The 15591-nt window shown below is 44.3% G+C and overlaps 1 protein-coding gene across 1 annotated transcript; it reads left to right on the top strand.

Moving 5' to 3' along the window:
- Positions 1-1841: 1841 nt before the first annotated feature.
- On the top strand, positions 1842-12905 carry LOC115776586 (NACHT, LRR and PYD domains-containing protein 14-like). The gene is made up of 5 exons (XM_030724312.1): positions 1842-1963; positions 2171-2213; positions 9975-10105; positions 11375-11545; positions 12263-12905. The coding sequence occupies exons 3-5, from the start codon at positions 9987-9989 to the stop codon at positions 12276-12278; spliced, it is 306 nt and encodes a 101-aa protein (XP_030580172.1). The 5' UTR covers positions 1842-1963; positions 2171-2213; positions 9975-9986; the 3' UTR covers positions 12279-12905.
- Positions 12906-15591: the final 2686 nt, after the last annotated feature.

Below are 15591 nucleotides of genomic sequence, written 5' to 3'. Positions count from 1 at the left end.
TTGCTTGCTAAACCTGTACTTGGCCTCTTTGTAGCAGTCTTTGTCCCCACTATTAAAAGCCTCCCTCTTCTCTATCCACAGCTGCTTCAGTTTGGGAGTAAACCAGGGTTTGTCACTGTTATAACTCACCCTGCTGCGTGATGGCACAATGCTGTCCTCGCAGAAGTGGATATACGAGGTTACAGTGTCCGTGTAGTCATCCAGACTGTCACAGGCAGCCCTCATTGAGTCCCAGTCTGTAGTTTCGAAGCATGTGCGGAGCTCCTCCACAGCCTCACGGGTCCACTGCTTTGTTGTCCTCACCACAGGTTTTGAGAGCTTCAGCCTCTGTCTGTACGCGGGGATCAGGTGGATCATGTCGTGGTCAGAGAGGCCGAGTGCAGCGCGGGGCACTGCGTGATAAGCCCCGCTTATCGTGCTGTAGCAGTGGTCTAGTGTCTTCTCCTCTCTGGTCGGACATGTGATATATTGTTTATATTTGGGAAGTTCCTGTCTCAGGCTGGCTTTATTAAAGTCCCCAAGTACGATGATAAGAGAGTCCGGGTATGTCCGCTCCATGCACAGAATCTGCTCTGTGAGCGCGCACTGGGCCTCGTGCACGTCCGCGTCCGGCGGGATGTAAACAGCAGCCAGTATGAATGAAGCGAACTCCCGCGGAGAGTAGAACGGTTTACAGTGAATGAAAAGATATTCCAGTGAGGGAGAGCAGTGCTTAGCAATCACTGTCACATCCGTACACCAGCCACTGTTTATGTAGAAGCAGACTCCTCCACCTGTAGCCTTGCCGGAAAGCGCAGCTTGCCGGTCTGCGCGGAGGAGATGAAATCCCTCCAACTGGAGCGCGCAGTCCGGTATCTCCTCACACAGCCATGACTCCGTGAAGCATAACACACAGGATTTGGAAAAGTCTCTATTCATGCTCCTCATCAGTGTCAGTTCGTCCATTTTGTTCCTAAGTGAACGCACGTTGGAGAGGAAAATCCCAGGTAAGGCTGTGCGTAATCCACGTCTCCTTAGCCTCACAAGCACGCCAGCGCGCTTCCCTCTCTTTCGGCGTCTCACTTTCTGGGCCAGAGTGTGTAATAAATCCGCCGCAGATGCGACAAAAACAGGAAATAAATCCGAAGGTGTTGTGGACCTAATGTTGAAAAGCTCTTCTCTGGTGTAAGAATACCCAGAAGAGTGTCCAGACACAGAAATAACGCACAAAAACAAACAAAACAGAGCGCACCGAAGTACCAGGGCATCCATTCGCGGCGCCATCTTGGATCAATGAGACAAAACAAAGAAATGAGCTACACTGTATTAGAGCTATACTGTTAAAAAAGTGGCCTCAGTTTTACAATGTTGTGAGTTGCCAGTTGGGCTTTTTTTGGGCTTGTTTTCATAGAGCTGGCTGTTTGCTTCTGTCGCAAAATCTGGCAACACTGACGCAGACGCCTCATTGACTGGGTTGGCCCACTGATGTGACGTAACTGATGCTTGTTTTAACAGCTTATCTTAAATAAAGATTTAAAATTAAACCACAAAAATGTCAGATGTGGGATCAGATCACACTGACAGACTGTGGACAGCATGGAGGTCTGAAATGAAGGCCACTTTCTCTCCTTCATCTGCACATTAAAGCAGAACCATAATTAAAAGCCTGCAGACCTGAGAGGTCAGATCAGCTGAACTACAGATGGAAAGGAAAATAAAAGTCAAATGGGAAGTGTCCAATTGTTTTGCATCAAGTGCATGACATGTATATATAAAGTGTCTTCATCATAACAACATGTTTCCTAACATATGTGTCATTGCAGATTTCACGACATTCCTCTCTTAGAGGAATCGTGGCCTCAACTCTGAAGTCCAATCCCTCCCATCTGAGAGAGCTGCACCTGAGTTCAATCAACCTGCAGGATTCAGCAGTGAATCTATTTGCTAGTCTGGAGAGTCCAAACTGCAAACTAGAGACACTGAGGTCAGTTTACAGAATCTGTTGTTATTTCTTAAGATATTTTAATAACTTGAACTTTGATGTAATCTCCTTATAACCTGGCTCAAGTGCTGTAAGATGGAGGGTATGGATGCACTGATCCAACTTATCTGATAAGCACTGATCAACAAATCTGAACACATCACATTTGGTTACCAGTGATTTTATCTACATGTTCTATTCTTCATTCAGATTGGAGAAGTGCAGTTTGTCAGACACCTGCTGTCCTGCTCTGGTCTCTTTTTTTTTTTTTTTTTTTTTTTTTTTTTTTTTTTTTTTTTTTTTTTTTTTTTTTTTTTTTAGCCTGTCTTGTATGGTAGATCTTGCAAGCAGAACTGTGATCTGAATGCGTTGTTGTGCCAAACATATTTGCTATTTCAAGATGAGCTCTATAGGTTGTTAATAGGTTCTTCTTGTTGTTGTTTTAACCCTTTATTTTATTTATCTGAGTTATTTTTCCACATACTATGTAACAGCCAGAGCTGACAGGCTGAAGAAGAGGAAAATAAAGAGAAGAAAAAGGGAGAGAGAAAGGGATCAAAAAAAAAAAAGGGGAAAGAGCACAAGTCTATTAATCAGATACTTCATCACTTTAACATATAAAAAAAATACTATCAATACTTGCAAAAATAAATTTGTGTGTGAAAAACAAAACTAACAAAGCATGTTACGCACACCAACAATTTTGTTGAGTTGTGATTGAGTGGGCGTTTGTGTCTGTGTCATGTTTGTGTCTGTGTCATGGAACGTACTTACCAATGAGGGCAAAACGCTGCAGCTCCACCCATCAGAAGCCAGAGGCAGGTACGGAAAGCCCCCAGAACCCCAGGCCACCAGCAGCCCACCAAGGGCCAGGAAGACCCCCGGCCACTCAGTCCAAAGACAACCGCACACCTACCCCAGCAGACGGGAGAGGGTGGTCTCAGACGGAGCCCCCCCAGTCGAGGAGCGAGGGCTCCAGGGAACCCAAGGCGATGAGAAGCCAGCCCCCCCCCAGCGGCCAGCCCCCTGCACCGGCCGGCGGCAGGGCTCCCGGGCCCACGGCACCCAAGGACCGCCCGACCCTCCACAGAGCCCCCCCCCACGCCGAAGAAGCCAACGCAGCCCCGCACCGCACCCCCAAGGGGGGCAGGCCAGTACCCACGCCAGAACACCCAGCCCCACCCAGGAACCCCGAGGCACCCCCATCCCCGGGGGGTAGGGGGGAGGAGGCAACCAGCAAGGAGCGGCCAGGAGGCAAGGCACAAGGCCCAGACCCAGGTCCAGCCATACATACAAACACACCCAGACACCCGTGTACACATTTATACACAGATACTCATACATGTCCATACATACTTACCCACACACAGATATGCCATACATACACATTCACTCACCCACCCATACTCACGGAGACGGTGACAAATACACAAAGACACACATTCATCCATAGCTACCCACCCTCTGAAGGCGGGGCAAGTGGAAACCACCCCAGGGCCAACAGCGACCCCAGGACGCCACCAGCCCGGTCCCCAAGGAACCACCCGACCCCTACCCCGGGCGAGACGCAAGAAATCGGGGTGTAAGATGGCCCATCCACCCCTCCTCCTCCCCAACTTGTAGGTCTATGTGTTAATGTTTGTGAGTGAATGAGGTGTATAGGGTGCAGTTAAAATTGAGGGGACAGTTATGCCACAAGCGCCAACTGTTGGTCGTCAGCGCTTGCCCACACTGCCCCCCCAAAACCCTCCATGTCTAAAGTGCAAATAAAATTTGGAGACAGACAGTGACGAGGATCCGAGTGGGGCCACCTCAGCGGCCCATCTCATCAACCTCTGAGTAACATGCCTGCCCCAAAGGTCCTATGTGTATCAGGGTGTAAGTGTGTATGTGTTGTGAGTTATAATGACTAAAGTGCAATTAAAACGGAGAGGCAAGTGGTGGTGCAGCTCTCCACGTGGCCTCTCCATCCTACATCTGTGAGTGATGTGTATTCTGTGTGTGTGTGTGTGTGTGTTTGTGTATGGGGAGGGGGAGGGGGGGGGGGGGGGCATATGACCAGGAAAAATCCTGGAAGAAGAGAGCCAGCTGGCCGCTGGCTCAATAGGCACCCCGACCTCCCACACCCCAGCACAGGGCAGGGGGAGGTGAGCCCGGGGCCGCGGTGACAGCATCCCGGAGCACTGCAGCACCCGAGGTTGGCGCCCTCGCCCCCACCGCAGAGGGCGGCCCGCTCCTCCTAGATGCCCATTCACTAAACAATAGACACAAACAGGCGACAGGACATACTGGCCTGGGCATGGAAATGCAGTGCCCAGTCCCCCCCAACCACCCCACCGCGGCCCCATCCCCCACCCCACCCCCCTGCAATGCAGGCACCCCAGGGCCCCAAAAGCGTAGACCGGACATCCCGACGTCAGGCCAACCCACCCCACCCGGCGGCGCGGCCGGGACAGCAGAGGCCCCCCCCGCGCCAGGGGGGGCCCACCGGGAGCCGGCGCGGCCCCAGTGCCGGGGCCCCAGACCCCAGCCCCCAAGCCATACAGGGAAGACCAGCCAACCGACCGAGGGCCGGCACCACCCCCCCAAGCACCCCGCCCACACCCCAGGACCGAAGGCAGCACCATCCAAGCCCCCACCACCATCAACCAGGACAGGCACACAGACATCACCAGAAGGTCGCCCCAGGACCCCAGCCCCAGGAGGCTACCAGCTACTCAGGCCCCCGGAGTCCCCCCCCACCCCCCCACAAAGCACATCAGGAGCAGAGCCCGCAGCCCACCACCCCCACTAAGTAATGGAGCTGAGCAGTGGGAACCAAAGAGAGTCAAATTCCTCCAATTTGTTTTTAGAAGAAGCAGACATTCTCTCTAAACTAACATGATCTACTAATAAATTTCTGTACTGAGTAATACATAGTTTATTTTTTGTCTTCCAGTTCATGAGGATCATCTTCTTAGCGATGCACAAGGCAGTAAGAACTATGTGTGATATATTTAACTCCATAATTAATTCACTGACATCACCTAAGATGCATAGTCTGGGGGAAGTTGGGATATGACAGCTAAACCATGTGGATAGATCTTCACAAATCCTCTGCCAAAATCTCTGAACTGGTACACAAGACCACAGAGCGTGTAGATGATTATCCTCTGAATTGCTTGTACAGTGGGTGCATATGTTTGAGTGTGTAAGGCCCATTTGGAACATCCTTTGTCCAGTGTAGTATGTTCTATGGAGAATCTTATATTGTACAAGTTGTATTTGGGGTCTTTTAGTCATTTTGAAGATATTTAAACATATTTCTGTCCATAAATTTTGATCCAGGTTGACAGAAAGATCACGCTCCCATTTTGTAATTGGGAGGGAAACTGAATCATCAGTTTTTATTAATAATTTATATAATTTTGATAACAATTTTGGGGTACAGAGGTTAAGAAATTCTGTTACCCAAGTAGGCATTTCTAGATTCAATTGATTAAGGTTAAATCTTCCCTGTAGGACGGACTTAACTTGTTGATATTCCAGAAATCTACCGTTGTCAATTCTATATTTTGATATAAGTTCTTGGAACGTGATAAAATTTCCATCTTGGATAATATGTTCTAAGTTATTTATACCCTTATCACGCCATAACGGAAAATTCAGCATTTTCTTTTTCTGACAAATATCTGGATTGTTCCAAATGGGTGTTAGTTTACAGGGGATGAGTGAAGACTTAGTTATTTTTAAAAATTCCCACCAGGCTGTCAGAGAGGTATTTATACTAAGGACTTTATAGCAGTTATGATGTTTAATACTGGAACTAATGAAAGGTAAATCTGAGATTTTTATTTTTCCACAAAACGCCTGTTCTAGATCCAGCCATGGGTTGTCTAATGAGTTGGATTTGATCCACTTTGAAATATACTGCAATCTACTGCTTAAGAAATAGTAATAAAAGTTTGGTAATTCTAGACCTCCACTGTGTTTTGGCTTTTGTAAAGTTTTTAAGCTTATTCTTGACGGTTTGTTTTTCCATAAAAATTTTGAGATGTTTGAATCTAGTGACTTGAACCAAGGAATAGAAGGTTTATTAGGGATCAATGAAAATAGATAATTAATTTTTGGTAAAACCATCATTTTAATGGCAGCAACTCTCCCCATAAGTGATATAGGTAAACTGTTCCAACGTGTGAGATCATCCTCTATTGTTTTTAATAAGGGGATATGATTTAATCGTACCAAGTCTGAGAGCCTGGCGGAAAAATTTATGCCTAAATATCTAATATTTCCTGACTTTAGTGGGGTCCTAGAGGTTCTCTGGAAATTACAATTCAGAGGCAAAACTGTTGATTTACTCCAATTGATAGAGTAATCAGATATAGATGAGAACTTATCTATCAGTGTGATAGTCTTCAAAAGAGAGCCTTGTGAATTCCCAAGGAAAAGTAATACATCATCAGCATAAAGGCTAAGTTTATGGTCCATATTTTCAGTTTGAATCCCTTTAATATTTGCATTTTGACGGATTGCTGCTGCTAGCGGCTCAATGAAAATTACAAAAAGAGAGGGAGAGAGTGGGCAGCCCTGCCTAGTGCCCCTCTGCAGACTGAAACTTTGTGAAATGAGATCATTTGTCCTAACTCGCGCATTCGGAGAGCTGTGTAGTGTTCTGATCCAGTTTATAAAGGATGAACCGAATCCAAATTTTTGCAGAACTGCTAGTAAGAATTTCCAATTTACCCGATCAAATGCTTTCTCTGCATCTAAAGACACGATTGTCGTCTCTAATTTGTTAATAGAACAATAGTCTATTATATTTATCAGTCGACGTGTATTATTGGCTGAGTGCCGACCCTTGATAAAGCCTGTTTGATCTGGATGTACAATAAATGGAGTAATACTTTCTAATCTTTTGGCAAGGGCTTTGCAAATTATTTTAAGATCTACATTAATGAGAGAGATTGGCCTGTAGCTGGATGGGAGTGTGGGGTCTTTGCCTGGTTTAAGAAGCAGGCTAATGTTAGCAGAGTTTAAGGTTGGAGATAAGATGTGGTCATTCTGAATCTGAGTTACCATTCTGAAAAAAATGGGAGCTAGCTCAGACCAAAATTCTTTATAAAACTCGGCTGGAAAACCATCTGGGCCTGGGGCTTTATTATTTGGGAGATGCTGTAGGGCTTCACTAAGTTCAGACAATGAAAGATGTAAATCCAGAGCTGCAGCCTGGCTGTCATTTAGTTTTGGTAGATTTATATTATTAAGAAATTCTTCAATTTCAGTATCAGATGGGTTAATCTGTGGTGAATATAAGGCTTCATAGAAGTCTCTGAAAGAGTTATTTATTTGTTGTGGGTCATGAGTAATAATACCAGTCGAGTCTTTAATAGAAAAAATAGCTGTTTTTTCTTTATTCAGTTTTAATTGCTTGGCCAGGAATTTTCCAGATTTATTTCCATGCTCAAAGTTTTCCAAACGCAGCCTCTGCAACATAAATTGTGTCCTTTTATCAATTATTTCATTTAGCTCCAGTTTCAGTTTCCTCAGGCTGATAATTGTATGTTCTTGTGGTGAAGCGGCATAAGCAGTTTCTAAAGATTTAATTTTTTGTTCTAATTCTAACACAAGTGCTTTTTCTTTATTTTTCCTATGCGAGCAGTAAGATATTATTTTGCCCCGCATTACTGCCTTTCCTGCTTCCCAAAGAACACATGGTGATATTCCTGGAATATCATTATATTCTAAGTATGCTGACCATTCCTTTTTGAAATAATTAATAAAATCTTCTTCTTTAAGTAATGATGTATTAAATCTCCAGTTCCTGATTGGTGGTGTGACTCTTTTCTGTGTCAGAGACATAGACACCGGTGCATGATCGCTAATAGTGATAGGGTGAATCTGAGTGTCTGTGATATCCATCATTATGGAGCTGCTAACTAAAAAGTAATCTAAGCGGGAATGAGATTTGTGTACTTGTGAGAAATAACTATAATCTCTCAAAGTAGGATGATGTGAACGCCAAGCATCGCAAAGTCCAAAATCCTTCATGTACTGTTTAAGAATGTCTGCAGACTGCCAGTTCCTCTGACTCGCTGCTGTACTGAGCCTGTCAATATCTGCATTAAGTACCAGGTTGAAGTCTCCTCCTATTACAAGTGTGGTGTCAGAGTGATCTGAGAGTGAAGTGAACAAAGCATGAAAGAAGGAGGGGTCATCAACATTTGGTCCATATATACTAGCAATACATAAATCTGTATTCTGTATAGATAAATTAAGTATTATAAATCTACCTTCAGGGTCTATTGTACTGTTGCTAATGTTAAAGTTTATCTTCTTGTTAATCAATATAGCTACACCTCTTTGTTTGGAGTTATAGCAGGCTGAGTACGTGTGAGGGAACTGTGGAGAGGAAAGAGTGAGCACAGATGTTTTGGACACATGTGTCTCCTGTAGAAAAACAACATCTGCTTTTAAGTCTTTTAACCGATTAAAAATTTTTAGTCTCTTTTCCCTCGAACCAGCCCCGTGCACATTCCATGAGACAAATCTGAGTGTGCTCATATTTAAACTAACTGATGGACTGTTGTGTGCTCACTAAGGATGTGTGTGTGTGTGTACATATGTTCTGTATGTTGGCGTGTGCCCTTTATATTGATGTGTGCGTGTGTATGTGCGCTGTATGTTGGTGTGTGTGCATCTGCGCTGTATGTTAGTGTAGTAAACTGTAGCATTGTAAGTGACGTAAACATATTGCTGAGTGCAGAAAGAAAAAAGACGTGTAAAAAGTGAACTAAGTGACATAAGAATGAAATTAGATGAGGGGAAAACAAAACAGAACAAACAACCAAACAAACGATCACGGTACTATGCTGACTCGTCGGCGTTAATGGTACTACTTAGACAGATTTAGACTATTTAATGGTACTGTTTAGATAGTTGAAAAAAAAACTCAGAAAAGAACGTTAATATGGACACAGATCACCTGATCGATCAGCTGAGCCATGGCGTGGTGTTTTTGTCTCGGTAAAGCTGTCCGTTTACATACAGTTTGTCCACGGCGATGACAGCCCGGGAGCCTTCCTGCATGAGCTTCTTCCGGATGGGGAATAGGGCCTTGCGTCGCTCCAGAATCTCCTTTGGAAACTGGTCGTTGACGCTGAAGTCCGTCCCTCTCAGCTCCCGGCCGCGGCTCTTCACCAGCTCTTTTTCTTTGAAGTGTTCGAATTTGGCCACGATCGGTCTGGGTCTGCGTGCTCCGGGTCGCTTCCCTCCCAGGCGGTGGACTCTATGGAAGGCGATGGTCTTCACGGCGTCCTCCGGGAGCTTCAGGTGAGTTTGGATAAATTCCTTCACTGTAGCCTCCGGGTCCTCCTCTGCCTTCTCCGGGATACCTGAAAACACAAGATTTTCTCTCATGCTGCGGGCCTGAAGCTCGATAATCGATTCTTTAATTTTCTTATTTTCTTCTGAGAGCCGGGTCGTTTCCTCGGTGAGGGAATTCACCGACTCTCTGAGGACAGCGTTTTCAGCAGCCAGTGTTTCCACCTGATGCTGGCTGAACTCGACTGACTCCCGCAGGGCCTGAAACTCCTTGTGAAGGATTTCAACCAGGGCCAAGCGGGCGTCAAAGCTGGACAATTTGTTATTAATGGACTCCAGAATGTCCACAATATTGGTGGTGGGTGGCGAAGTTGCCTCTGGGGAATCTTCTGGGCGGCTTCTTTTTGTGGACGGCGTTGCTTTGCTGGTGGAGGGAGTCGGCGTCTTGTCTGTTTTCCCCATGACGACTCGCTCAAAACACCCGTCGATGTACCGCAGCAAACTATCCAGGTCCTCTCCACCGTCCTCCAGATTGTTGAAAATAATTTAAGTTAGGCTAAGAAACTACCTATATTTTTTTTAGTTTTAAGCCTGTCTAGTTATAAATTGGCGAGAAAAAAAAAGGCTAATCACGCAAATGTTTGCTGATAGAGTCACGCCGCCATTAACGATACTGCCGAGATTCACAAAGTCTCGCGTGACTACTGCTCTGGTCTCTGCTCTGATGTCCAACCCCTCCCATCTGAAACATCTGGACCTAAAAGCAAACAACCTGCAGGACTCAGGAGTGAAACAGCTGTGCAGTTTCCTGGAGAGTCCACGCTGTAGACTGGAGACTCTGAGGTCAGGTCACTTTGTTTCTACAACAAATCTTATCTTATAGCTTCCATCCACTAAGCTCTATGTTTTCTTTGCTAATATTTTATGATTTCTTTTTTAAATTTATTTTGTGGTCACAAATATACATTAAAATTATTTATAATGTGGAAGATTTGTGAAGGAGAAATATACTACTCATAAATACATAAATAAACCCTTTTAAATCAGAGTTTAGCATCAAGATACTAATCTGGTCAGTAAGTAGCAGAGGGGGCTGATACACAGTTCCTGCTGCATTAGAGGGGCAACAATGAGACAACCCCCAAACAGGAATGGTTTTACAGGTGGAGGACACTCACATTTCCCCCTCCTCTTCTTTTCTGACAGTTTTTCACTAGTTTTGCCTTTGGCTAGGGTCAGTGTCACTGCTGGTAGCATGAGATCATATCTGTTCCTTACAGAGGCTGCACAGGTAGTCCAGCTCCTCCAGTATTGCCAAAAGGTTTGCTGTGTCTCTCACCAGAGTCTCAGAGCATGGAGGAGAATCCAGGAGACAAGCAGTTAATCTAAGCGAGCTGGACAGGGCTCTAGAAGGTCCTTAACCCATTAGAAGGACCGGTATCTGCTTCTTTGTGCAAGGAGAAACAGGATGAACACTGCCATACCTCTAGCAGCCACTGGTGTGAATTTTTCTGACCAAACAATCAGAAACAGTTGAGGGTGCCCTGAGGGCCTGACGTCCTCTGGTAGGTCTTGTACTCACTGCCTAGCCCTGTGGTGCCAGTCCATGAGTTCTGACTTTCTTTTTGTAAATATAACCAAATTCTTGGCATAGTCATTTTTTGACAATGCCTGGTTTAAAAAGTGTAGTGATAAAAAGAGAGAAGCAAATGATGTAAACAGCCAACAGAAGGTTAAGTTACTTAAGGGTGCCCAGGTGGCTCAGTGGTAGGGTAGGTGACCACATGTATTTGCCGTTTTGCTGTGCAGGTGGCGGGGGTTCAAGTCCCAGCCTGTCTTAAACGCAAACCCAGTCCCCTCTGATTTCTGTGCCTACAATCAAAACCAATAATTACATTAATGGCAATAAATCAGGGGGGCTGAAAGAACATCAGCTGTAAAAGACACCTCAGAGTTCATCAGAATTTTTAACCGAATAGAATGCCTTTATTGTCAATATACAGAATGTACAATGAGATTGGAGAAAGTAGGTTTCCAGGATATGGGACTTTTAACACCTGAACATATTAGAAATATGACTGATTTTATCTGCATGTTTTATTCATTAATCAGTCTGGCAGAATGCTGTTTGTCAGAGATCAGCTGTGCTGCTCTGGTCTCTGCTCTGAAGTCCAACCCCTCCCATCTGAAACATCTGGACCTGAGTGGAAACAGCTTGCAGGAATCAGATGTGAAGCAACTGACTGATTTTGTGAGTCCCCACTTCAGACTGGAGGATGTGAGGTCAGTATAGTGTTGGAGTCAGTCCATGATGCTGTCACGGGCTTTACTTTTTTCACATAGAGCGAGGCAGGTTTGGATGTCAGAAGACTGCAGTGAAATTAATTTTGTTTTCTTACTTCTGCCTATATAAGTGCTTCATTCTAGCTATGGTGGCCACTGTAGGACAAATATGTTTTAGTCAGCCAAGAGAGTTTGAAAAAACTGAGACTGTATGCCGTAACATCTGTATTTCTATTTCTGTTTGTGTAAAAAAAATAATGACTGTGAGCCACTGTTAGCCTCTGTTTGCTGCTGTTACCTGCTGTTAGCCACTGTTTGCTGTTGCTTGCTGCTTTTTCCTGCTGTTACCTTGTTAGCCTATGTTTGCTGCTGTTTGCTGCTGTTACCTGCTGTTAGCCTCTGTTTGTTTCTGTTAGCTGCTGTTAGCCTCTGTTTGTTTCTGTTAGCTGCTGTTAGCCACTGTTTGCTGCTGTTAGCCACTGTATGGTGCTGTATGCTGCTGTTAACCTATGTTTGCTGCTGTTAGCCACTGTTAGCTGCTGTTACCCGCTGTTAGCCAGCATGAGTGAAATTTTCTTTGAACATTGTGAGACTCAGACACTTAGTGAATAAACTCATGCAAGTTTTAGGACAGTCAAGCTGAACATTAGCTGGCATAATGCTGATGATGAGTCTCTGTAAACACAGTTGTCACCTCTGCTCTTCTTTTTTCTACAGGTGGGAGTCATGGTGAACAGGACGGTGAGTACTGAGTGTGGATGACCTGTCTTGATAACTGCAGCAGCAGCTTATGTGCAGAAATCTGACTGCGCCGCATTAATGGGAGGCTGAGTGCTTCATCCAGCAGTGACTGACTGTTGCAGAGCAAACTGATCTGAGAACAGCTCCACTGCCACACAGTGTACGGTCTAACTCTAACATCATCCCTGTGTGCCCCTCTGGATGTACCTGTACTGCTCTGCTGCTCCTCTGTAACACTCTCTGTAGACACACTGAAGCTCCTCCACTCCTTCTGCTCCACACCCACCTTCTCCACCTCATTTTATGTCATCTTTTTATTCTTTCACAGATTACCAATTTAGTGTGTGTTATCAGAACCAACAAGAGACAAAACATCTATTTTAAAGTGAAACATCTGGTTCTTCATTATAATCCAGAAGTTCATTTTGATCCAGTCAGGACTGAAGTACAAGTCAGGATCAAACCCTTCAGGTTTAACTACTCTGAAGCTCTCAGGGATCAAAATGAAGCCTGATACCCAGGCAACACATTAAATCATGGTCTAATACAGATATTTGGCTCATCGCCTCTGGACTCTTGACCTTTGGCCGTGGGGACTCTGTCTGTATTCTCCTTCCTTCCTCCTCTGGGGTGTGCACGCGGTTGTGTGGCCTCAGGTCTCTGAGCTCCTAGTGGGCTGTGGATGGCCTGGGTCCCCTGGGTCCTTTCCTATTTGCCTCTGGATCGCGGGAAGCATGGCTGCAGTTTCTTGCCCTCATTATTGAGCATATTGCATGACAGAGGTGCATACACACATTACTGCAAATAACAAAATTGTGTGTATGTGTGTATATGTGTATGCATATGTATGCAGGGCTGGACTGGCAATCGGGGCCGACAGTCCTCAAGCACCGATGCTGTTGGATTTTTTTTTCCTTCCCTTTTTTTTTTCTAAGAGACCGGCCCACAGTTTAGAGGGGGCGGCCCATTGGCCCATCTTCAATATAGACAGTGGATGGAACCAATCAGGATACAGGATGAAAGCGGCCCCACCCTTTCTCTGCGTGGTGCAGAACACTGAAACTACTCCCGCTAGTAGTTTCAGTGTTGAGCGCGTGTGTTAAAGGAGAGGCAATATGGAGAAACTGAAGCGGCAGAAAGGGGGTGCGGAGAAGTTACGTGCGAAGAAACTGAAGAGTGTCTCTGTAGATGCTACAAAATGTGTAAAGATCACAGACATGTTCGCTGCTGTAGCTTCACGTCCTCTGTAACAGTAATGCTGCAGCAACAGCATATGCGGCTGCATAGGGCCCCCTGACCACCATGGCCCCCCCAAGCTCGCCCACATTTGTCATGAATCATTTTTGGTTTGTTTTAATTTTTTATAAATGCCAATTTCCTAAAAGAAAGAAGAGACTATTCTAACTGTCCAGATTTGTACACTTGTAACAACACTAATTTAATGAGTAGACTACACTCTAATATTTCTGTCTCAGACTGATGCTAAAAAGCTAATTCATGCATTTATTACTTCTAGGATGGACTATTGTAATTCATTATTATCAGGCTGTCTTAAAAGCTCCCTGAAAAGCCTTCAGCTGATCCAAAATGCTGCAGCTAGAGTACTGACAGGGACTAGAAAGAGAGAGCAGATTTCTCCCATATTGGCTTCTCTTCATTGGCTCATAGTACCATATCACCCCAACAGAGCACTTTGCTCTCAGACTGCTGGCTTACTTGTGGTTCCTAGGATACTTCAGAGTAGAATGGGAGGCAGAGCCTTCAGCTTTCAGGCCCCTCTTCTGTGGAACCAGCTCCTTGGATTCAGGAGACAGACACCCTCTCTATTTTTAAGATTAGGATGAACGATGGGTTTTCTCTGTAATTATTGTGGGGTCTTTACCTTACACTATAAAGTGCCTTGAGATGTCTGTTTGTTGTGAGTTGGCACTGTATAAATAAAATGTAATTGAATTGAAAACTTGAATTGAAAAGGCTGAAACTGTAATATATCCTAAAAAAAAAAAAAAAAAAAAAAATTAACTTTAACCCTCCAGCATTAATAACAATTAAGTTCAGGGGACAATGAAGTGATATGAAGGGGGCCCCAAATCAAATATTGCTTAGGTCCCCTTCAAGGCTTGGGCAGACTCTGCTGTAGGTGAAGACAGCAGCAGTGTGATGAGCAATGGCGATTGATTAATATCAATATTTATTTACATTTGCATACTTCCCCAAATCTGGCAGCCATGGCACCTTAATCTGATGAAATAGCAAACGGTCAAGGCCGAGAAGTGTTGGATGAGCAGCGAGTGTCCATTTTAGGCTGCATCACAGCATTTTAGATATTTAGGTTAAAGGTGTGTTGAAAGGCTGCACAGTAGTTTGAATTTGTAGCCTCTGTGCTGGTTAAACAGGTTTTAAAATGCACTCAAACAGGTGAAATAACAGATTTTAAAAAACTAAATGATACATCAAAGCTTTGCAATTTAAGTATTACTAAATTAATTTAAAAAAAAAAAAAGTATAAAAGTATTATTAGCAAAAGGTATGCCCACACTTAATAAGAGTAAAACAGTGTCAAATGCTTCTAAGACATAGTTGTGGGCCGGTCTAAGCCAAAAATGCCAGGGCCAATTTTTTTTGTCCCAGTCCAGCCCTGTATGTATGGATGTGTGAATGTGTGTATATCTACTTTTCTTCGATTATTTTTTTTTTCCCTTTCTTCCCTTTGTCCACACACACACACACACACACGTTTTCTCTCTGTCTTTTTATTTTTTCCCCTCTTGTTCTTGTCCCTTCCTTGATGCCTGTCAGGCCTGGCATAAATAACTAAATAAAAAAATAAAAATACAAACATTAACAAGAATAGCATACAGAAAACTTACAGAGCTGTTCTTGTAAAAGCAAATATGTTTGGTACATCAGTGCATTCAGATCATCATTCTGATTGCAAAAACTGCCAGATATGACAGGCTTTAAAAAAAATAAATAAAAAATTCACAAAGGAACAAGACGGGTGTCCAACCTCTCCTTCCATGTTCACTCGCTGTATTCAACCATTCATTTTATAGCCTGTTGTCTCTCATGTTTGTATTTAGTTCTACTTCCCCTATCTCGTGATTCTGGTGCCAGAACTAAATGCACACCCAACAGGCATGATAACACACAGCAGGGATACATCAATGGCAACACAACAAGGAACAGACACAGACTGAGGACATAAATACACACATTAGATAATCAGGGAACTGGCAACAGGTGAGGGGCACAAGTGAAACTAATTATACAGATGAGACAAGGGGGAGTAAAACTAAACACAA

The sequence above is a fragment of the Archocentrus centrarchus genome, unplaced genomic scaffold (genome assembly GCF_007364275.1).
Source record: "Archocentrus centrarchus isolate MPI-CPG fArcCen1 unplaced genomic scaffold, fArcCen1 scaffold_33_ctg1, whole genome shotgun sequence".
Taxonomy (NCBI): Eukaryota; Metazoa; Chordata; class Actinopteri; order Cichliformes; family Cichlidae; genus Archocentrus; species Archocentrus centrarchus.
The sequence above is the reverse complement of the archived record's forward strand: the minus strand, read 5'-3'. Positions and strand labels throughout refer to the sequence as shown.

Bases quoted from the DNA above. Each gene is read 5' to 3' on its own strand.
- LOC115776586 (XM_030724312.1), top strand. From the start codon at position 9,987: ATGTCCAACCCCTCCCATCTGAAACATCTGGACCTAAAAGCAAACAAC. The intron at 10,106-11,374 runs GTCAGGTCACTT...TTCATTAATCAG, and splicing joins TGTAGACTGGAGACTCTGAG to TCTGGCAGAATGCTGTTTGT.